The 24,465-nt window shown below is 40.8% G+C and overlaps 1 protein-coding gene across 1 annotated transcript in view; it reads left to right on the top strand.

Annotated features, from left to right (window-relative positions):
- LOC136874430 (X-linked retinitis pigmentosa GTPase regulator-interacting protein 1) overlaps window positions 1–24,465 on the top strand; it is a 1,071,624-nt gene that overhangs the window by 377,255 nt on the left and 669,904 nt on the right. The window contains exon 12 of the mRNA XM_067148064.2: window positions 1,666–2,445. Within this exon, the coding sequence (XP_067004165.2) occupies window positions 1,666–2,445 (780 nt within the window). The remainder of the gene's footprint in view (window positions 1–1,665; window positions 2,446–24,465) is intronic.

Genomic DNA, 24,465 nt, shown 5'->3' on the forward strand with positions numbered 1-24,465 from the left:
TGGTTGGTTTTTGGTTGGTTGGTTGGTTGGTTGGTTGGTTGGTTGGTTGGTTGGTTGGTTGGTTGGTTGGTTGGTTGGTTGGTTGGTTGGTTGGTTGGTTGGTTGGTTGGTTGGTTGGTTGGTTGGTTGGTTGGTTGGTTGGTTGGTTGGTTGGTTGGTTGGTTGGTTGGTTGGTTGGTTGGTTGGTTGGTTGGTTGGTTGGTTGGTTGGTTGGTTGGTTGGTTGGTTGGTTGGTTGGTTGGTTGGTTGGTTGGTTGGTTGGTTGGTTGGTTGGTTGGTTGGTTGGTTGGTTGGTTGGTTGGTTGGTTGGTTGGTTGGTTGGTTGGTTGGTTGGTTGGTTGGTTGGTTGGTTGGTTGGTTGGTTGGTTGGTTGGTTGGTTGGTTGGTTGGTTGGTTGGTTGGTTGGTTGGTTGGTTGGTTGGTTGGTTGGTTGGTTGGTTGGTTGGTTGGTTGGTTGGTTGGTTGGTTGGTTGGTTGGTTGGTTGGTTGGTTGGTTGGTTGGTTGGTTGGTTGGTTGGTTGGTTGGTTGGTTGGTTGGTTGGTTGGTTGGTTGGTTGGTTGGTTGGTTGGTTGGTTGGTTGGTTGGTTGGTTGGTTGGTTGGTTGGTTGGTTGGTTGGTTGGTTGGTTGGTTGGTTGGTTGGTTGGTTGGTTGGTTGGTTGGTTGGTTGGTTGGTTGGTTGGTTGGTTGGTTGGTTGGTTGGTTGGTTGGTTGGTTGGTTGGTTGGTTGGTTGGTTGGTTGGTTGGTTGGTTGGTTGGTTGGTTGGTTGGTTGGTTGGTTGGTTGGTTGGTTGGTTGGTTGGTTGGTTGGTTGGTTGGTTGGTTGGTTGGTTGGTTGGTTGGTTGGTTGGTTGGTTGGTTGGTTGGTTGGTTGGTTGGTTGGTTGGTTGGTTGGTTGGTTGGTTGGTTGGTTGGTTGGTTGGTTGGTTGGTTGGTTGGTTGGTTGGTTGGTTGGTTGGTTGGTTGGTTGGTTGGTTGGTTGGTTGGTTGGTTGGTTGGTTGGTTGGTTGGTTGGTTGGTTGGTTGGTTGGTTGGTTGGTTGGTTGGTTGGTTGGTTGGTTGGTTGGTTGGTTGGTTGGTTGGTTGGTTGGTTGGTTGGTTGGTTGGTTGGTTGGTTGGTTGGTTGGTTGGTTGGTTGGTTGGTTGGTTGGTTGGTTGGTTGGTTGGTTGGTTGGTTGGTTGGTTGGTTGGTTGGTTGGTTGGTTGGTTGGTTGGTTGGTTGGTTGGTTGGTTGGTTGGTTGGTTGGTTGGTTGGTTGGTTGGTTGGTTGGTTGGTTGGTTGGTTGGTTGGTTGGTTGGTTGGTTGGTTGGTTGGTTGGTTGGTTGGTTGGTTGGTTGGTTGGTTGGTTGGTTGGTTGGTTGGTTGGTTGGTTGGTTGGTTGGTTGGTTGGTTGGTTGGTTGGTTGGTTGGTTGGTTGGTTGGTTGGTTGGTTGGTTGGTTGGTTGGTTGGTTGGTTGGTTGGTTGGTTGGTTGGTTGGTTGGTTGGTTGGTTGGTTGGTTGGTTGGTTGGTTGGTTGGTTGGTTGGTTGGTTGGTTGGTTGGTTGGTTGGTTGGTTGGTTGGTTGGTTGGTTGGTTGGTTGGTTGGGAAACAATTTGTACTGTTTTATTGACTTTATAATTATTATCTTGATGAATTGTACTAAATAATTATTTGCTTTATTCAGGTCAATAGACCTTCAAGGTCATGTCCATCATCTGGCAGTGGTGGAATGAAGTTGGAGCATAAACAAGAGGTAGGGAGTCCCATCCATGAACCACGACTAATCAGCTCTGGAACTTCAAAAAAGACAGATGAATTAAACAAGGCCATGGTTGTTCGTACGTCAAAGGAAAATAACATTCAGGTGGGCAGTCATATACCAATCATAAAATCATCCAGTGGTCAGAGTAAATCTATATTGAAAACAGAGACAAGGGAGAAGAACATCCGACAAGAGTCAGTAGAATTTAGCAGTGAATTTTCAAGAAGTTTTTCTTCTGAAGGTAAAAGTAAAGACATTTCCTTGTTGGATGCAGCCAGAAGGCCAGCAAATCATCATGGATCAAAGACAAAACAAATTCAAATGGACAGTCTCATCCATAAATCTGTGGAATTATTGAATGACACAGTAGAAAATACCAATGAATTAGTAAGGACTGTATCTACACAAACCTCTGAAAAAGAGGCAGCATACTATTTGAAAATGGCAACAAGATCAGCATCATCATCTAGTGCTCATGCTTCAAGAGATAAACAACTCCAAACAGATATTCCAATCCCTAAACCGGTAGAGCTGTGCAGAACTTCAAAATATACCAGTGAATTGGACAGGTCTGTAGTTGCTCGTGCTCATGATGATGACAAGACTCAGGAGGCTCTCCATCTGGAAACAGCCAGAGAACTGGAGAAATGTCGAGAACTACTTAGAGTTCAGTACAACCTCAACAGTCTGTACAAGAAAGAGGTATGTACTCTTTTTCTTGGTTTCATATTGGAAATTATTGATTTAAATGGTCTTATATCAGCTATGCCTAGAATATATTTCATCAATTCCTCATTCACAAATGATAATGATGATTAACAAGTGGTACCCTGTCTCTGTAAATCCTGCAGGCCAGTTTTGTACATCTCAAAAATAGTTTTCCACTAGCTAGATCGTAGAGTTACTAGGTTGCTTATGACCCACCAGAAAGTTTTGGAAGAACATACGCTATGTGATCAAAGGTATCCGGACACCCCCAAAAACATACGTTTTTCATCTTAAGTGCATTGTGCTGCCACCTACTACCAGGTACTCCATAGCAGCGATCTCAATCTCGGTAGTCATTAGACATTGTGAGAGGGCAGAATGGGGCGCTGTGCGGAACTCACGGACTTCGAACGTGGTCAGGTGATTGGGTGTCACTTGTGTCAGAAGTCTGTACGCGAGATTTCCACACTCTTAAACATCCCTAGGTCCACTGTTTCTGATGTGACACTAAAGTGGAAACGTAAAGGGACATGTACAGCACGAAAGTGTACAGGCCAACCTCGTATGTTGACTGACAGAGACCGCCGCCAGTTGAAGAGGGTCGTAAAGTGTAATAGGCAGGCATCTATCCAGACCATCACACAGGAATTCCAAACCTCATCAGGATCCACTCCAAGTACTATGACAGTTCGGCAGGAGGTGAGAAAATTTGGATTGCATGGTCGAGCGGCTACCCATGAGCCCCACATCACGCAGGTCAATGCCAAACGACGCCTCGCTTGGTATAAGGAGCATAAACATTGAACGATTGAACAGTGGAAAAAATTTGTGTGGAGTGACGAATCACGGTACACAATGTGGTGATCCAATGCAGAGTGTGGGTATGGCAAACGCCCGGTGAATGTAATCTGCCAGCGTGTGTAGTAAAATTCGGAGGTGGTGGTGTTATGGTGTGGTCATGCTTTTCATAGAGGGGGCTGCACCCCTTGTTGTTTTGCATGGCACTATCACAGTACAGGCCTACCTTGATGTTTTAAGCACCTTCTTGCTTCCCACTGTTGAAGAGCACTTTGGGGATGGCGATTGCATCTTTCAACATGATGGAGCAACTGTTCATAATGCACGGCCTGTGGTGGAGTGGTTACATGACAATAACATCCCTCTAATGGACTGGCCTGCACAGAGTTCCGACTTGAATCCTATAGAACACCTTTGGGATGTTATGGAACGCCGAATTCATGCCAGGCCTCACCGACGGACATCGCTACCTCTCCTCAGTGCAGCGCTCCGTGAAGAATGGGCTGCCATTCCCCACGCAACCTTCCAGCACCTAATTGAACATATGCCTGCAAGAGTGGAATCTGTCATCAAGGCTAAGGGTGGTCCAACACTATATTGAATTCCAGCATTACCGATGGAGGGCGCCACGAACTAGTGTGTCATGTTCAGCCAGGTGACCGGATACTTTTGATCACATAGTGTATCATTGGCTTGGAAGAAGACCGTCACAACTTAAAACACATTAATTTTCAGGAGAAGCATTTGAAATTATAGTATATCGTATTTATGCTAATCTAATGCACACTTTTTTTTACCATATGCAGTATTCAAAATTGGGGTGCGCGTAAGATTCAGTGGCGCATTATATTCGAAAACTTAAATCCATCATTTACTGGCAACATCATTGAAATTTATCGTTCCTTATGTCACAATGCACTTTTGTAATTCTTAGCTTCCTTATATTATTGTTGGCTTATTAGTGGATAGTGTGTTTGCATTAGGTAGTCATGAAATGGAAGACAAGCAGAGAAGAACATCGTATGCTGCCACTTTCAAGCATAAAGTAATTCTTTACGCTGAAAAATATCGTGACAGGAGGGCAGGACGAGAGTTCATTGTAGCTGAGAGTAACATTCGCTTATGGAAGAAACAGAAATTTGCATTATTTGCAACTACCGCTCATTATCATCATCATCATCATCATCATCATCATCATCATCATCATCATCATTTCCCATTATCCACCTGTAGCTGGGTAGGGGCAAATATGGTTCCTCTCCACTTTCTTCGGTCTTTCCAGCGCTCCTCCTCCTACACTGTCCCAGTCCAGGTTTCTTTCTCTAACACTGCGTTGGATTGCTACTAGAAAGAAATTTGTTGGCCCTCGCAAAGGAAGACATCCTGACGTTGAAGTAAAAGTTTTGGAATTCATCCATTGAAAGGAAGAATGGGCAACCTATGACTAGTGACACCATAAGAAAAGAAGCAAAAGAGGTGCCTGCAGTTAATATGCCAAGGCAAGAATTTAAGGACCGAGCTCGATAGCTGCAGTTGCTGAAGTGCGGCCAGTATCCAGTATTCAGGAGATAGTAGGTTCAAACCCCACTGTCGGCAGCCCTGAAAATGGTTTTTCGTGGTTTCCCATTTTCACACCAGGAAAATGCTGGGTCTGTACCTTAATTAAGGCCACGGCCGCTTCCTTCCCACTCCTAGCCCTTTCCTGTCCCATCGTCGCCATAAGACCTATCTGTGACAGTGTGACATAAAGCAACTAGCAAAAAAAAAAAAAAAATTAAGGCTGGCCATGGATGGGTTGATCACTTCATGAAATGGGCAGGCTTATCTCTATGATGCCATACAACAATATGCTAAAAGCTTCTGCAGGATTTTGAGAAAAATTTCAAGAATTTCAACGGTATGTCCTGATAGTTCAGAAAGATAAGAATTTTTCCATCATCCAAATAGGCCATGCTGATGAGATGCCAATTTGTTAATGCAACATAATTACACAATTGATGAGAAGGGGACGAAAGAAGGTACCATCGAAACGTCAGAGTGTGAAAAACAGCACATAACTGTATTGCAGGCAGTCACTGCAGATGGGCACAAATTTTCCCCTTTCTTAATATTCAAGCAGAGAACAAGCCCCAAGACCCCTAGATAGCTGTTCCCTGATGACGTCATTGTTCAAAATCAGAAGAAAGGATGGATGACTGAAACATTAATGCTTGACTGGCTCTGAAATGTATGGGAACGCTGCCCTGGTGAGCTTTTTAAGCTACCATCAATGCTTTGTCTTGGTTCATTTCATGGTCATCTCACTGACAACATAAAAAAAGAAGATCCACAGCCTAGCCAGTGACCTTATTATTATTCGTGGAGGAATGACTTCTCTGTTACAACCTCTGGATGTTAGTGTAAATAAACTTATTGAAGGTTAGGGTCAGATACAGTACGAAAAATTGTTTTGTGAATCAAACCATGAACTGACTCCGACAGGAAAGTTTAAGTGCGCTGCATCCCACATTATTTCACACTGGGTTTCGGCTGCCTGGAAAAGCATCAAAGCACCAATGATCGTAATATCATTCGAGAAATGCTGCATTTCAAATACTCTGGGCATCAGTGAAGATGATGTGCTCCGCAACGACACTGCGGATGATGGGGAAAGAGGACAAGAATCTGTTTCTGATGTAGACTCCTCCAAGGATAGCGGTAACGATGACATTTAGTGAATAATGATGAGTAACGCCTGTAATTTATGGTATGTTTGTTTGCATGTCATGTAGGTAATCAAGTTAGGCATTCTTTTTAATAATGACTGTGTCACTTAACAATCAGCTGCTTAAAAATTGTTGTTGTTTTGATAATTCATGTATACATCCATTATTGTGTAAAATAAATTTACTCTACCAGCAATGTACCAATAAACTCTTTATTTATGATTTTAATTTTTAAAATTGGGGTGCACATTAAACTCAGTCTCCTGTATCTGTCAACCAATTAAAAATTTTGTGAATAGTTTCTCTAACCAATTAACATTGGGGCTGTGTACAGGCATCCACCCTATCTGTAAAAAGTTCTGGACACTTCCCCTTGAAATGTTATAAAACCTGGGTGCTTTAGAGCTGTGTTGTCATCTTCATCACTCCAGTTGATGGTGTGCGGTGTGTAATAAGGTAACAGAGGCCGCAGGTCGGTGTTGGGAAGGCCCAGCAAGTCAAGGTAATGGCAGAATTTTCTTAACATGTTATAGCTCTGGCAGATAAGCTTGAGGGGAAGGTTTCAAACTTATTTTATTCACGTAAAGTTCTAATTTCATGGTTTAAATGTAGATTTTTGGCAAGTCTGAGTACTCTATTCAAATCCCAACTGCGAAACATGTAAACTAAGGGAACAAAGAGTGACTACCCCCTGTTGATTCCCATTCAACTTGGTGTGGTGTGACTATTAAGTTTCTAATCTCTGAATTCATAACACTCTTTTGGAATTTGAAGTTTCTCATTTAGTCACCCCAGCATAGAATTTGCTTAGTGGGGCCGATGACCTCATATGTTAGGCCCCTTTAAACAACAAGCATCATCATCATCGTCGTCATCGTCAACATCAGTAGGCTTAACCTCTGTATCTTAGGGCATCAGGGAAGGTCAGAGAAGGAAGGGGCGGAATCGCAACACAGGAAATCGTTCGTAAATAACTAGATGAAGTGCCACAGTTTTCAAAAGTTCACTTGCCGAATGGTTCGTTTAAACTGGAAGTCCAGGCCCACTTTTCATAACTCAACCTCACCTTGTTGCAGACTTACTTACTTAATTCTTCTAAAACTGTGTTTCCCGTTTTTGTAGGCTACGACTTGGAAAGTCGTAAGATCTTTTGTTAATGTTATTGTAAAAACCTTTTATAAGTGGTCTAGGACTCTGTACATAAAATCTTGTTGTAACTGCACCTTTTTTCTCTAAGTTCATCCATTGCAATGGCGTAATTTTCATTTAAATCTTGTTGTACCTTAGTTTTGAAATTTGTAAGATACTGAGTTCAGTTTGGGTTGTGTTTTAAGTAAAAGTAATACACAAATTTTGTTAAAAATCGCACTTATTCTTTCTTGTACCATCCACGGATACCTCACTGTTCCCAGCCTACTTTCAATTCAATTGTCGTTTGTCATCCCGTTGATTATTCGCAGTTGGCTGCATCTAAAACCCATTATTTATGAAACTGTTACGACTTAGTATACGAGTGACACACACCAAACCATTGTGAAAACGTGACACCGTTAAGTAGTAGACATTGGGTCTCACTCATCGTAGTTGAAGGCACTATGACAGGTGTACAATATTAGGACTGAATTCCCCAGCCCATTGTTTGACCATATGAAGAATATAACAGAACGCGGTTAGTTGTGCATGCCGGCAATTTGTGTAACTCCAGTCTTTTAAAGTTAAAAACTTCATCACTGATCCGGATTGAACTAATAATTACCTCAGTGCACAGGGTGGAGTAACACCATAATAAGATACAGATTGTAATTTCCAATTTAGATAGACGGATGCATTTAGCCATACTGTGTATCATGTTTTTCATAGCTTCGTGTGTATTGTTTGAATCAAACCACCCTTATACACACAAAATAGCAGGATTGAATACAATGATACACAGAACTATTTCTAAACCAAGGAAGAGATACAAATAACACTGACCTGCAAATTTAAACTTTCCGATCATTGCATGAAGTTTACATAGTAATCTTTTATATTTCGGGCATGCTGATTTCGGAACTGAAGTCAGTTTTCCCCTATCACATCAGGTTTTTGTGCAAATTCAAAATGAAAATTTGATAAATATGCAACATGCGCACATGCAAGATTACTATTATCACATGTAAAAAACGCTTCTTTCGTATTATTTTCACCCATCTGAACACTCCTATCTTACACTGGTATACTTATGAACATAAGATGTGTAGTGTATTTTATTAACAGATCTGTTGAAAAACACAGCCAAATGGACCAAAATTTACCACGCATTAAGCCTTATAATGTACTGAGAATTGTAAGTCTACGGTTTCAATTTTATAATGTCCTACCTTAGTATAAGAAATGTCTTTGCCTTGCTTTTCGTGTGTGAAGAGTAGTTGGACCTTCTCTCTTTAGTAACCAGCAGTAATCTGCTAGCATGTTTTTGTTCCATTTTCCTTGATATCTGTTTTCCATTTCCTGTAGATCCTGATGAAATTTTTCTGCTTCCTCTTCGCTCAGTATTCATAGTTTCTCAGGGAAATAGTCCAGATGGAATGTAACATGTGCGCTTTCAAGCTCATTTCGCAGCCTAAATCTTGGAAAGAAACAGCAATCTATCCACCATTTGTTTGTAGACTGAATCCTTTGTGTTTCCAAGAAAGTTTTTGACCACATTTCGGGATGCTGTCCATGCCGATCGCTCTGCAGCTCACATAACATCTTCAAAATTAGCATCAGAAAGAAGTTTTCTTATATCTGGACCTGTGAAAACACCCTCTTTGATTTTAGAATTACTGATGCCTGGGACTCAATGACACAGGTACTGAAAGCATTCACCTTCATTGTTTAGGGCCGTAACGAATTGCTTCATAAGCCCCAGTTAATATGAAGAGAAAATAACAGTATTTTGCTCTTGTAAACAAAAGTTACTTGTTTTGTGTTTTTGACCCTGCAATCCATTGTCTACGTGGCCATTCTTTTTGTGTCCAGTGATGTAACCTTGCTCAACTGTCCCACTCACACAGAAAGCAGTGGTGCTTTGTGTAACCTCCTTGTAAACCTTACAGAATACCTATCACTTTGAAATCACCACACACTTGCCACTTGTGCTCGTGGTACTTCAGTTTATACAACAGCATTCTGAGATTTCCATATGTTTCTCGCATAATTACCGAATGAGCAATGGAAATGGATGCAAGATTGTTTTCAGTGTGAAGAAGGGCACACTTCAAACTACACTTGGAAGCGTCGATGAAAAGTCTCCGTCAGTGGGGTCATACTGTGGTGCTTCTAGTTTTAAGATAACCTCCAGAATGTTGTTGCAGTAACCAAGGCTCCCTCTTCAGAAAAGAAGCATGTAAATACTTGTTTGTAATGTCTGTACCAGTAGCACGTCGTCCCTGGTGCCAACATGTTCCTTTCACAAAGACTACACCCGAGTAACTGCAGATTCCTTTGAAGGCCAAGATCTCGAACAAAGTCGCAGTCAGAGTTAATGACCACCATTTATGCATTAGATTCAGAAGAGGGACAATCCTGTAAATGTTGTGGACACTGTGGTCCTGGTGTATCAGGGCCATGAGGAACGGGTAAAATTCCTGATTGAATATTGTTTGGATACACAATGTTACATTTGTTGCTGCTGTTAAATCCCTTTACATTCACAGAACAGAAGTAGCAGTAAGTACTGTGGTCTGGGGGTTCTCGCCACACAATTGGAATCCTGAATGGCAACGCAGTTCGCTTACCGTTCACCCATTGTCGTAACTGCTCTATACAAGTTCTACAAGCCTTTTGTGGACCGGGACAGTTGGCCGTGTGGTCAGGGGCACGCGGCTGCGAGCTTGCATCCGGGAATTAGTGGGTCGAATCCCGCTGTCGGCAGCCCTGAAGATGGTTTTCGGTGATTTCCCATTTTCATACCAGGCAAATGCTGGGGCTGTACCTTAATTAAGGCCACGACCACTTCCTTCCGACTCCTAGGCCTTTCCTATCCCGTCATCGCCATAAGACCTATCTGTGTCAGTGCAACGTAAAGAAACTAGCAAAAAAGAAAAAAAATAGCAAGCCTTATGTGGTGCCCATGGCTTGTCTTGGTCTCCAAGTTTCAAGCCAAAGTAGGCATAGTAGGCTTTTCTCATGAACTCGGTTATATTGCGCCGCTGTCTTAACGGCACGAAACTTGCACCATACATAGCAGAATGTATCTGGATTGTTGTGGCAGCCACGTCATGGCATGTTGATAGATGTAAGTTCAATAAAAATATTAACACAGTACGTCACTCACACATAGAATGCTTATGAAGACAAAAATCTCTTTTACTAGAAGCAAAACACAACTCAGACTGTCGCGGACAAAGCACAACGAGAGAATGACGCCACTCTGCCAATACCGCACGTTGCCGGCTATGTTGTAGATAGTTGCCAGCTCTACGCACTGAGCGTGATAATACAGGACTACGAGATGGCTAGAGGACGTTGAATTAATAAAATAATAATAATAAAAGAATGAAAATGAAAACCTACAACCTGTTTTCCAGTCTTTGACCAGGTCAGGGATGTAATGTATGAACCATATAGGCTATTATTACAATGGGGTCGCTACTCCCAAGGTGATATTAATGACTGATAAATGCTATGAAATGATAATGGAGAGTGTTGCTGGAATGAAAGATGACAGAGAAAACTGAAGTACCCGGAGAAAATCCTGTCCCGCCTCCGCTTTGTCCAGCACAAATCTCACATGGAGTGACCGGGATTTGAACCACGGTATCCAGCGGTGAGAGGCGGACACGCTGCCATCTGAGCCACAGAGGCTCAATAAAAGAATATGGAAAATTAAATTAAAGCAACACACTTCTTTACAACGTAAGAAGTGCATTAGTGCATGTAATGAAGTAAACATAATATAGGATTTTTAGTAAATGTGATGTGATGGGGAAAAAGTAACATCAGATCGTGATTCAGGTTACAAAAGTCATCCTAAAAATGCAATACAGGATGGCGGCAATGAAACCATCGCAGGACAGTGTAATTAGACAAATCACGTTAGAAAACAACCACCCTCTGGGCACGGCAGATAAACTACTAAATAAACAAAAGGGAAACACCCAAAAAAACCTCAGAGGAAAGAGAAAAATACATTCTCAACTACGTTAACAAGAACACATACCATATAGCTAACATTTGTAAAAAGCAAGGACTAAAAGTAGCATTTAGAACAAACAACACACTACAAAGGCACTTCAGCAAATGCAACCTAAACATAAAAGACACTTTCTCCAAGTCAGGAGTCTATAAGCTCAAGTGACAAGAACCTAACTGCATTGCCACATATATAGGACAAACAAGACATAATTTCTACACAAGATACAAAGAACAAAAATGCGACCAGATATAATTGACATTCTGCCTTCGGAGAGCACATGACTACACACCATTTTACCGACATCAACACATCAAAAAATTTTGCACATAAAATATAAAAGTAAATCTTTGGATATTAAAGAAGCAATCAAAATTTACTTTGCAAAAAAGAGAACATACCAAAACCAACCTGAATGAATATACATGATTAAAAAATTCTCTCCTATTCACCCTACTTAATTAACACCTGAAAAACGTGTACACTTTTTGCATTGGTACTTAATGAATTCCACAGGAGGCAATGTCTGACTTAAAGGTCTGAATGTGGGTCAGGATTTCTTACCTGTAAAAAATTATCTGAAATTTACGCACCGTCTTCGCCACATGAGAGGGTCTTTAAATAAATTAAAATTCATCATTAAAAATAAAATCTTACAAGAATTTTTAAAAATGACCATTATAACAGGCAGACCATTAAATGCTCATCAAGGACCCTTGCATATTTTTTTAATAAGAATTGTATCACAAGATATAGTATAGTATTGAAGAAAGATACCATCAACAATGATAATACAAAATATTTTTTAAATTCTCCCATATTTGCACTACTTGACATCTGAACAACATTTTACACTTTTTGGATTAGCACTTAATGAATCCGAAAAGAGGTAATTTTGACGTAAAGGTCTGAAAGCGAGTTAGGATATTCTTATCTGTAGTAAAATCTCTGAAATTAGACTGTCTTCGCCACTCGAGACGATCTTTAAATATATTATAATGTATCACTAAAAAATATTTAGATGGAATGCAGTAACCTCAGTTTTATTTGGGTTAGGTTTAAGTCTCGATTTATGGAAGTAGTCACTCAATTTCATCAGTTCACTTGTCAGTACATTCTCACAGTACATAACATCTTTACTCTGAAAGACTAATCCTAGGTCATCTGCATACTGGATTTTCAATGAGTCTGTGCCTGGCATATCATGGATATGCAAGTTAAACAGAATGGGGGCCAGAACTGATCGCTGAGGTAGGCAGTTCTTTAGAGTTATCCATCTGCTAGATTGTCCATTCAGAAACACCTTAAAGCATCTGTCAGAGAGCATGTTGTTCACTAGAACTGCTAGCTTTTGTCATGGGATGGTTTCAATAAACTTCGACATCAAGCCATTCCTCCACACAGTAGCTGCTGTAAGGTCTACAAAAACTGCAGCTGATCAGAGACCTTGTTGAAATCCAGCTTCAGCTAGAGTTGTCAATGTTAGAACCTGGTCGCAGCAGCTCTGATGTTTCGTAAAGCCACCTTGTTCAACGGGGATGATTTGATCAATCGCCTCTTGAATGCGATTTAGAATAAGCATTTCTAGTAGTTTATAGGTCATGCTGTGACTTTCCACAGAATCAAAGTGCCGCATAACTACAATCCAAAATATCTAGGAATCACTCCTGGATCAGTCCTTGACATTCAAACAACAGTGCATCACATTATCTAAGAAGCTTAGTACCAGAGAGAATCTACTCCACAAGATTGCCGGAAGTAGCTGGGGTGCAGATGCCAATACCGTGCGGTTTGCTGCCCTCTCTCTTGTGTATTCTGCTGGTGAATACTGTGCTCCTGTATGGCAAAACAATGTTCACACAACAAGGATTTATGTCCAGCTTAATGAAACCATGAGAGTTATCATTGGTACTGTCAGATCAACTCCCATTCAGTGATTACCTGTCTTAGCTAATATTGCTCCGCAAGATCTACGGAGGAAAGCAGCTAAGGTAAACTTGCTCAAGATCTCCCTCATAAAAACTCTCTTGTACGATGCCCTACAAGACCCACCAACAACTCCTCTGAAATCACACAAACCACCCTACACTGATTTTAACCCTTCTGAGCAGGATCATTTAACAATCTAGCCTTCACTGGATGCGGGAGGAGCTTTTACTTGGCATTTAAAGGCTAGCATACCTGTTCACCAAACTGTTTTATACCATATCTATGTTAATTTCCAACAATTTTGATTATGTTGGAAATAGTTTTTTGGTCCACCAGATATAGTCTGTTTAGTCTTGTCGTTGAAGTGAGGTAATTTGCTTATGGATTCAAGTTTGTCTAAACATATGAATCAAGTAGTGGTGTGACAATAATACAATTTTTCGAGGATTAAGAACTAAAATTTAGTTTCTGTACTATTCCCATCAACTTGAAGAGGACTAAGGTAACATACATCTCATTTTTATTGACTGGAATTAATTTCCTTACCTTAGATAGAAATGGAAATAACATTTCTCTGGCTTCATGTAATGCTTAGTGTAGTGATTTGTTTCCGTTACACTCAGCTGGATGTGTTCAAGTAAAAAAGAAATGTTTGGAAGACTTTACTGGTTGCACGACATTTAGAGATAAACCCTGGGGTGAAAAGACCTTACAAAATGTTTTTTTCTTACAAATTTATCTATGTCATCCCTGTAATAATTACACTAACACATCTAGCATGAGTAGTGTCGAAAACAACCGTCTCTTCAGTATCATTTCAGCCTTATCACTGTCTAATTCAGCAATATTAACATTGCTGTCATCAGAATCATCGCTAACTACTATTCTCATAATCACTAAAGCACTCGTTTAACATGCCTTGCATAGCTTTGCTAAAAAAAAAATCCTCGTTCACCGACACCAATGCCTTTGCTGGCAGGACATAGTGTTTACAGTACACTATGTCTTCTGGTATGGGCTAGAGCAATATTGTTACTCTCATTGATCTGCCTCAGCTTTATCCTTGGCTTTGACAAAATGAAAGTGACTGACGTATGAGTAATGCTAGTAATGCCATTGCTTATGGAGCCAGTCCCTGTTAAGAATGGTGTGAAAATGTTGCTCATAGGGTCAGTTGGTGCATGCATGTCAATGGGCTTGGCAGACTGATATGTTATAGCAACTTCTGGCTTGGTGAGGAAAGCAACGGGAAACTACCTCGCTCCTCATTTCCCTAGTATGCCTCTTCAGTGATGCCTAGGCCATCTATGACAGCTGATGGCGGAGCTGTTGAGGATCCAACCAGCCTTCGGGCTGAGGACTAAACATACATACTGGCGCCATTGTGAAAAAAGGACACAAGCGAATAGTCAGTGAATTTTCCACATTGATAACTTGGCAAAAATTCGTTGAAATGGATCGATAGATGCATGAAATGAAAGAATGAAGCTTTATCTAGATGGCTGTGAAGAGACCTCAGACATAGTTCAAAAGAAACTCACTAGATGGAACGATAATGCAGATGCGGCGCAATGCGTGTCTGACACGTCACTCCACAGCAACAGACGGCTACTGCATGACGTGTGCTACATGTCGCTACACGCTGTTGGGTTAAAAGTATCAGTTCTTTCGACATGACCTCCGAATGGCGGTAACGTTGGCATGGACATCCACCAATCAACGCTCACGTGGTTCAAGATTCAACAAAGAAGGTTGAAGGATTCCAACTGCCGCGTCAAACCTGGTTGAAGCTGAACCAAATTAGAACGAGTCAAGGAAGGTTTGGTTACATGTTGAAGAAATGGGGTTTCCATTCATCTGCTGACTGTGATTGCGGAGCAGAGGAGCAGACAATGGAACACATTGTTAAGGAGTGCCCACTTCAAGCATTTAACGGTGATCTGACCAAGTGACTCCGAGTGCTTTGTACTGGTTGTCAAATTTGGACATTTCCATTTTGTATTAGATATTTTGTGTACTTGTAAAGCCATACGATATACAGTATATCACTAAAAATAACATCTTACAAGATCTTAAAAAAAAAAAAAAAAATACTGGTATAATTGGTAGACCATTCAATGTTCAATATAACCCTAACATCGTTTTTAAGAAATAAAGTTTGATGATGATGATGATGATATTTATTTATCTATCTATCTATCTATCTATCTATCTATCTATCTATCTATCTATCTTATACTTTCAAATGGGGAAGTTAGCGTGCATGACCCTCTTCTACAATCAACCACACTTACAATACTTTTCTGTAGATATATTAAGTTATAATTTAGTAGAATTACATTATGCTAACACACACACTATTACTCTCACTCACATTTATAAATGAATTAAAATATTACCACTATACTGTGCATTAAACAATATTAAATAATACTCCTTGAACACACACACACACACACACACACACAAAATAAATGCACATATTACACAACTATCAACTAGGTCTTCATATACCAGGAAAACACAGTCTATCGCCATTCACACACTTAGCTGTACAGTGCACATGTCAGTCGGTAGTTTTCAACAGGTAATCTCGGCTAGATTCTTGAATTTATTTAATGAGTCACTCTCCCTGACACTCACTGGTAAGGAATTCAAAAGTCTGGAACCAGTCACAGTAAAAGAATTATTATTATACGCAGATGAATTGTGAAGAGGAATTGCAAAGGAAGATCCAGCGTCAGTATTACAGTTATGAAATGAGGAGAGTGAGTGAAATTTAGAGGAAATATACTGAGGCGAGTTGCTATGTAGGAATCTGTGTATTAATACAAGTATGTGATATTTACATCTTTTGTCAGGTTTTAGCCAGTGAAGTTCTTGATAGTAAGAAGTTACATGCACATCATATCTCAGATTAAAAATGAATCTGAGGCAACAGTTGAAAGCTTGCTGTAGTTTTATCGTTTGTTCCTTAGTTGCATCAGCAAGGATTACGTCACAGTAGTCGAGGATAGGAAGAATTAAAGTCTGCACTAGTCTTTGCTGCATGTCTACCGAGCTCGATAGCTGCAGTCGCTTAAGTGTGGCCAGTATCCAGTAATCGGGAGATAGTGGGTTCGAGCCCCACTGTCGACAGCCCTGAAGATGGTTTCCCGTGGTTTCCCATTTTCACACCAGGCAAATGTTGGGGCTGTACCTTAATTAAGGCCACGGCCGCTTCCTTCCACTTCCTAGGCCTTTCCTGTCCCATCGTCGCCATAAGATGTATCTGTGTCAGTGCGACGTAAAGCAAATAGAAAAAAAAAAAAAGAAGAAAGAAATGTTGCATGTCTGGTGGCAAGACATCTTTGTTTCTTTTCAATGGATGAAGCGAAGCAAAAACTTTCTGACATATATTTTTGGTATATTCCGTTAAATTTAGAGTTTTCGTTATAGTCATGCCAAGGTTTCTCACTGTTGTACTGTAAGGAATAATTTCATCGTTTTTTAACAGAGGTGGACGTACGATCATTGCTGATTACACAGACTAACATTTGAGAACCTACAATGATTGCTTGTGTTTCTGATGGTTCTATAAGAAGTCTATTTGATTGTGTATATTTGCTTAGTTGTTTCAAGTCAGCATTCATGTTTTGCACTACATCTGCTTATTCTACAGTGGCTATATATTTGATGGTCATCTGCATATAAGTGGTATCTGCATGATTTTAGTGTAGATGAGATGTCACTGATGTACAGTGAAAAAAGTAGTGGTCCCAAAATACAGTGGTCTGCCAAATTATTATACTCAGAACAAGTATTTGCCTTTTTTAACAGCAAAGCTGTAATATTTTCCATTGTTAGTTCTACAGCTTGTCCATTCATGAGTTATTTATTCTTTGGAGACTGCTGCATATATCACGAAGTTGGCAAGTCCTGAAATAGTGTTGTGTCATTGTTGGTGAGCCTGGAACTTCAGCACTATTGGCACGCACGTTGTGTATTACTATTTTTCGTTGATGTCCTATAGTTATTGTGGTCTATCTGTTCTCTTTTAATGTTTGTAATTACAAGTTACTTTTACAGTATGGAATGCGGAGTACTTAGTAATAAGAAGCCGTGTGGAAAAATGCATTAAATCCGTTGTTATTCCCCGTTTAGGGATTCTAACCTACAAATTGAGATGGGGAAGCATTGTGACATAACCCCTCGTAAGAAAGCCACAATTTCTACATTATTGCCCCACTGTAAGTATAACCAACGGCAGATTGCATCAATCGTGGGGGTTTCACAGTCATCACTGAGTGATATCGCCAAAAAAATGAAAACAAGCACACTTCTTGGCTCATGCTGCAGAGGTCAGTGGGGCAAAAAAAGAATAACTTCACCTAGAATTGACAGAATAATTCGAAATTATGCAACAAAAATTTGTCTTACACCTGCTAAAGTGTTAACCAATAAACTTCGGAATGCTGGGATTCCTTTATCGCAAAGAACTTTTGAACGGCGTTTCAAAGAGATGGATCTGAAGTGACACCGCCCTTTAAAGAAACCAAACTTGACAACTGCTATGAAACCAACAATGCTTCAGTGGGCTAAGGATCACAAAAATTGGTCAGAGGAAGATTGGAATGAGGTCTGTAAAATTGCACATGCAATTTCTTGTGTTCTCATGATATAAGATAATATTGATTATTACTTTCTTGCACTGGCATTGTACTTTTAGGTTTGCTTCTCAGATGAATCTTCAATACTGATCCTTGATGATAAAACCGAGTTTGTTCAAGGCCGCACCCATGAAAAATTCAATGAAGAATGTGTTGTAGAACAGGTGAAACATCCTCTCTGCATAATGATATGATCTGTGATTAGTAGCAAGGGTAATGGCCCTCTGTATATTGTTCAAGGCACAATGGGGAAGGATCAGTACGAGCTGGTGCTAAGGAACAAACTTTTGCCTCAAGTCTCAGAATGGTTCCCGAAAAATTATTTTACCTCCATGCATGAATCACCACCATGCCACAAGGCTAAATCGGTAACAGCATTCCTACAAAATCAAAAAATTAATGTATTGGACTGGCTAGTCAACTCGCCTGACATAAATCCAATAGAAAATATTTGGAAGGCAATGAAAATAGAAATTACTTAACAAGGTGTCATTACAAGCAAGAACATGCTCCTACAAAGACTTAATAAGTTCTGGAACAGCCCATATATGTAGGAACGGGCAAGAAAACGCATTACGAGTATGCCAGGAAGGGTCTCTGCACTGATTGTGGCTAAGGTTGGCTTCACAAAACACTAAACGTTTGATCATTACAAAGACAATTATAGTTAAGAAACTGTTTTTTGTGTGAAAAATGGTAAACAGAATATGTGAAATACAAATGAAATAAAGATAATGCATGGAACATTCCCAGAAATATATTTATTTTGCCAGAATGTTAGCAAATCCATGTATTTTCAATCTGAGTATAAGAATTTGGCAGACCACTGTACTACCCTGCAGGGTGCCTACTTTCCTAGGTCTCCATTCTGAAATGCTGTCATGAGTTGTTACCCGTTGCCAACAATTATTCAAATAAGATTTAAAGAACTTGAGCATTAAAGAGTCAAACCAGTAAGATTCCAGTTTCCTAACTAATTGTTGTAAGTCTGTTGTGTCAAATGCACTACTGAAATCCAACAGCATTAGAACGGTCACTTGACATTGTTCCATAGCTAGTCTGATGTCTTCTCTCACTTAAAGGAGAACAGTTGCAGTACTGTATCCAAAGCTTGACTGTAAGGGGTCAAGGAGTGAATGGTCATTTAAGTATTGCAATACTTGTTCATACACAAGTAAGTCCAAGTCCTAAGAAATAGCTAGGAAGATAGAGACGGGGCAATAATCAGATGGTAGTTTAGGATCCCTCCTCTGCGAACCATGTGACCTTGCCGCGGTGGGGAGGCTTGCGTGTCCCAATGATGCAGATAGCCGAGCTGCAGGTGCAACCATATCGGATGGGTATCTGTTGAGAGACCAGACTAACGAATGGTTCATCGAAAGGGGGGTAGCAGCCTTTCGGTAGTTGCAAGGGCGGCAGTCTAGATGATTGACTGATACGGCCTTGTAATAATACTCAACATGGCTTAGCTGTGTTGATACTGCTACACGGCTGAAAGCAACGGGAAATTACAGCCGTAACCACCTCCCGAGGACATGCAGCTCTCTCTGTATGAATGATGGACTGATGATGGCTTCCTCCCGGGTAAAATATTCCGGAGGTAAACTAGTCCCCCATTCGGATCTCCGGGTGGGGACTACACGAGAGGGGGCGATCATCAGGAAGATGGATACTGACATTCTGCGAGTCGGAGCGTGGAATGTTAGAAATTTGAATCGTTGTGGTAGGTTAGAGAATCTGAAAAGGGAGATGGATAGGCTAAAGTTAGATGCAGTTGGTATAAGTGAAGTACGTTGGCAGGAAGAACAGGATTTTTGGTCAGGCGACTACCGAATTATCAACACGAAATCAAACAGGGGTAATGCAGGAGTTGGTTTAATAATGAATAAGAAAATAGGGCAGCGGATAAGCTACTACGACCAGCATAGTGAAAGAATTATTGTCGCCAAGATAGACACCAAACCAATGCCCACCACAATAGTGCAGGTCTATATGCCTACTAGTTCAGCGGATGATGAAGAAATTGAAAGAATATATGAGGAGATAGAAGATTTAATACAATATGTCAAAGGTGACGAGAATCTAATTGTGATGGGAGACTGGAACGCAGTGCTAGGCCAAGGAAGAGAAGGTAGCACAGTAGGAGAATTTGGATTGGGACAAAGGAACGAAAGAGGAAGTCGGCTGGTTGAATTCTGCACTGACCATAATTTAGTCCTCGCCAATACTTGGCTCAAACACCACAAACGACGGCTGTATACGTGGACGAGACCTGGAGACACTGGAAGGTATCAAATAGACTTCATTATGATTAGGCAGAGATTCAGAAACCAGGTGTTGGATTGCAAAACTTTTCCAGGAGCAGACGTGGACTCTGACCACAACTTGTTGGTCATGAAATGCCGTCTGAAGTTGAAGAAATTGAAGAAAGGAAAGAATGCAAAAAGATGGGATCTAGACAAGTTGAAAGAAAAGAGTGTGATGGATTGTTTCAAGGAACATGTTGCACAAGGACTAAATGAAAAGGCCGAAGGAAACACAGTAGAGGAAGAGTGGAGAGTCATGAAAAATGAAGTCAGTAGGGCTGCTGAAGAAATGTTAGGAAGGAAGAAAAGATCAACTAAGAATCAGTGGATAACTCAGGAGATACTAGACCTGATTGATGAACGACGAAAATACAAGAATGCTAGAAATGAAGAGGGCAGAAAAGAACACAGGCGATTAAAGAATGAAGTGGATAGAAAGTGCAAGGTAGCTAAGGAAGAATGGCTGAAGGAGAAGTGCAAGGATGTCGAAGGCTGTATGGTCCTGGGAAAGGTAGATGCTGCATACAGGAAAATCAAGGAAACCTTTGGAGAAAGGAAATCTAGGTGCATGAATATTAAGAGCTCAGATGGAAAGCCACTTCTAGGGAAAGAAGACAAAGCAGAAAGATGGCAGGAGCATATCCAACAGTTGTATCAAGGTAACGATGTAGATAATTTCGTTCTGGAACATGAAGAGGCTGTTGATGCTGATGAAATGGGAGACCCAATTTTGAGGTCAGAGTTTGACAGAGCTGTGAGTGACTAAATAGGAACAAGGCACCTGGAATTGATTATATTCCCTCTGAATTACTGACTGCCTTAGGAGAAACCAGCATGGTAAGGTTATTTCATTTAGTGTGCAAGATGTATGAGACAGGAGAAGTCCCATCCGATTTTCGGCAGAATGTTGTTATACCTATTCCCAAGAAAGCCGGTGCTGACAGGTGTGAAAACTACCGCACTATTAGTTTAGTATCTCATGCCTGCAAAATTTTAACACGTATTATTTACAGAAGAATGGAAAAACAAGTTGAAGCTGAGTTGGGGGAAGATCAATTTGGCTTCAAAAGAAATGTAGGAACACGTGAAGCAATCCTGACTTTACGTCTGATCTTAGAGGATCGAATCAAGAAGGACAAGCCCACGTACATGGCATTCGTAGATCTAGAAAAGGCATTCGATAATGTTGATTGGACCAGGCTATTTATGATTCTGAAGATGATAGGGATCAGATACCGTGAACGAAGAATTATCTACAACCTGTATAAAAATCAGTCTGCAGTGATAAGAATCGAGGGCTTTGAAAAAGAAGCAGCAATCCAGAAAGGAGTGAGGCAAGGCTGCAGTTCGTCTCCTCTCCTTTTCAATGTTTACATAGAACAGGCAGTAAAGGAAATCAAAGAGAAATTTGGAAAGGGAATCACAGTCCAAGGAGAGGAAATCAAAACCTTGAGATTTGCCGATGATATTGTTATTTTATCTGAGACTGCAGAAGATCTCGAGAAGTTGCTGAATGGTATGGATGAAGTCTTAGGTAAGGAGTACAAGATGAAAATAAATAAGTCCAAAACAAAAGTAATGGAGTGCAGTCGAATGAAGGCAGGTGATGTAGGAAATGTTAGATTAGGAAACGAAGTCTTAAAGGAAGTAGATGAATACTGTTACTTGGGTAGTAAAATAACCAATGATGGCAGAAGTAAGGAGAACATAAAATGCAGACTAGCACAAGCAAGGAAGAGCTTTCTTAAGAAAAGAAATTTGCTCATTTCAAACATTGATATCGGAATTAGAAAGATGTTTTTGAAGACTTTTGTGTGGAGCGTGGCATTGTATGGAAGTGAAACATGGACGATAACTAGCTCAGAAAGAAAGAGAATAGAAGCTTTTGAAATGTGGTGTTACAGAAGAATGCTGAAGGTGAGATGGATCGATCGAATCACGAATGAAGAGATACTGAATCGAATTGCTGAGAGGAGATCGATTTGGCTAAATTTGATGAGAAGAAGAGATAGAATGATAGGACACATCTTAAGACACCCAGGACTTGTTCAGTTGGTTTTTGAAGGAAGTATAGGTGGCAAGAACGGTAGGGGTAGACCAAGGTATGAATATGACAAACAGATTAGAGCAGATGTAGGATGCAATAGTTACGTAGAAATGAAAAGGTTAGCACATGATAGGGTGGCATGGAGAGCTGCATCAAGCCAGTCTATGGACTGATGACTCAAACAACAACAACAGTTTAGTATTAGGACTTTTGGGTACTGGAATAACATTTGCATGCTTCCAGAGAGATTGAAAGTCCAGTCTTAAGACAGTAGTTGAAAATGTGTGTCACAATTGGAAGGATGGCACCCATAATACTATCAAGATGGCGGTGAGTGAGAGTAACTGTGTGTTTTTCCTCTGTGTTCTTTTATGAGTTTTGGTGTGAAAACAAATAGTGTGCACAAAATAATATAGTGATGTTCATTTAGGTGGTCCAGGCAGTGATTCCATGTGTTGTGAAGTGCTTGGAAATAAGTCTGTACAATTTAAACAGCTTTGTTTTTATTCCACGTGCTACAGTGGCTGCTGGCGAGCCCAAGCCTCCCCTGCCGGGAGTGTACGACTCGCCGTGTCAAGATGGAATATACCTCAGGTTGTAAACTGGTTGACTGCCGTTCGTGAGTTTCATTTTCCTTCACTGCCGACTGCAAACCTCCCTAGCATTCTTGTAGCACCGGCTTCAATTCCAGCCTCCAGTAAATTTGCTTGGTTTTCTACTCGGCCTACTTTAAGTTTGTTATAGACATACGTACTGTTAGCTGGTGATGTGGAGATAAACCCGGGACTCTCGGCGGATAGTGTGTTCTCACTTTACTATCGGAATATCTGCTCTCTTAAAAACAAAATTTCTGACTGTGAGCTCTACCTGCAAGAACTATCTTCTTTCGACATTGTTGCGTTTTCTGAAAATTGGTTAACTAACTTTGTTTCAGACCTGGAAATCCCTCTTTCCAAAGAGTTTTCCATTTTCAGAAAGGACCATGGATCTCAGGGTGGGGGGTTCTCCTGGCCGTTAAATCCAAATGGCACGCTAACCTACGTTCTGATTTAAGTAGTGACTGTGAAGCTGTCTGGGTAGAAGTGAAATTTCAGCATTCCAAATATCTATTTGCTTGTTTTTACAGACCACCTCAATCAACCCTCAATTATTCTGAAAATTCTCTCTCTTCTGTAATGATAGCCATTGATCTGAATCCTGATGTAATTATACTGGGTGACTTCAACCTCTCTATATCTTGAAATTCCCCTGTGCAAGGTGTCCCTTCTAATAGCCTCGACAAGTGGTATCTCGACCATTATATTACGGGCCTAGGCCTCCAACAGTACGTCCGTTAGAACCATCTGTGGGGATAGTCTTCTTGACTACCTGCTCTGCTCTGCTTTGTTGAGCCTTCAGTTATTTTTGTGGGACGAAATATTTTTAAATCAAACCACAAGTCTGTAGAGGCAACATTCTCTATTGCCTCCCCTCAAAATGTCATCGACCGTATACCAGGAACTATGTATGGTGAAAGGTTGATTGGCAGCCTGTCAATCACACCCTCTCTCTTCAACCCTGGCACTTGCTGCAAGTGGGTGAAGTCCAAGAAGCAGTGGACTTGTGCTATGATCCATGACCTTATTCCTGTTCGTAAAACATCTGCCAGGTGCCCACCATGGAAAAAATGTGACACCAAAATAGCAGAAGTTAATAAAACGAAAGCCTGAAAAGACTGGAAAAGGTCGCCTTCTGAAGCCAGCTATAAAACTTTTTCTGACCTTTGCAAACACCGTAAATAGCTTCTAAAATGTGATTACCTGGACTACATAAACTCTGCCTGCCTAGAAGTCAGAAGTAATAGCAAACGATTCTAGTCTCTGATAAACAGCAGGAAAAACACAAAGGGTGTACCAGACACAGTGACTTGGGGTGATAATTTAGCCAGTGGTAGTAATAGACCGGAAATTTTCAATGATTAATTTGCATCTAATTTTGTTGCACCTGTTCAGTTCCCTAATTTTCTGTGTATTGATTCTGTTCCTTCTCATAGTCTCAGTAATATTTCCACCTCTGAGTCTGAAGGCTATTCTTTACTTTACTCCCTGCCAGAAAATAAACCTACTGGTCCCGATGGCCTCAGTCCTGTCTTCCTTAAGAATACCGCTACGACTCTGGCCCATCCTATTGCTGTTATATTTAACCGTTGCTTCTTAGCCGGCTACTTTCGACTGGAAAATCGCTAACATCACTCCGGTTTTTAAAAGTGGGAAGAGGTCTGATGTCAGAAATTATCACCCGATTTCTATATTACCAAACCTATCTCTCATCTGTCAAAAGATTGTCCACCAGTGTCTTCTTTCTTTCACCCTTCTGTATATATCGTCCCAACAGCATGGTTTTCTTCCTTGTAGCTCCTGCCTAACTAATCTGGCTGTTCTTC

The sequence above is a fragment of the Anabrus simplex genome, chromosome 5, assembly GCF_040414725.1.
Source record: "Anabrus simplex isolate iqAnaSimp1 chromosome 5, ASM4041472v1, whole genome shotgun sequence".
Classification (NCBI taxonomy): domain Eukaryota; kingdom Metazoa; phylum Arthropoda; class Insecta; order Orthoptera; family Tettigoniidae; genus Anabrus; species Anabrus simplex.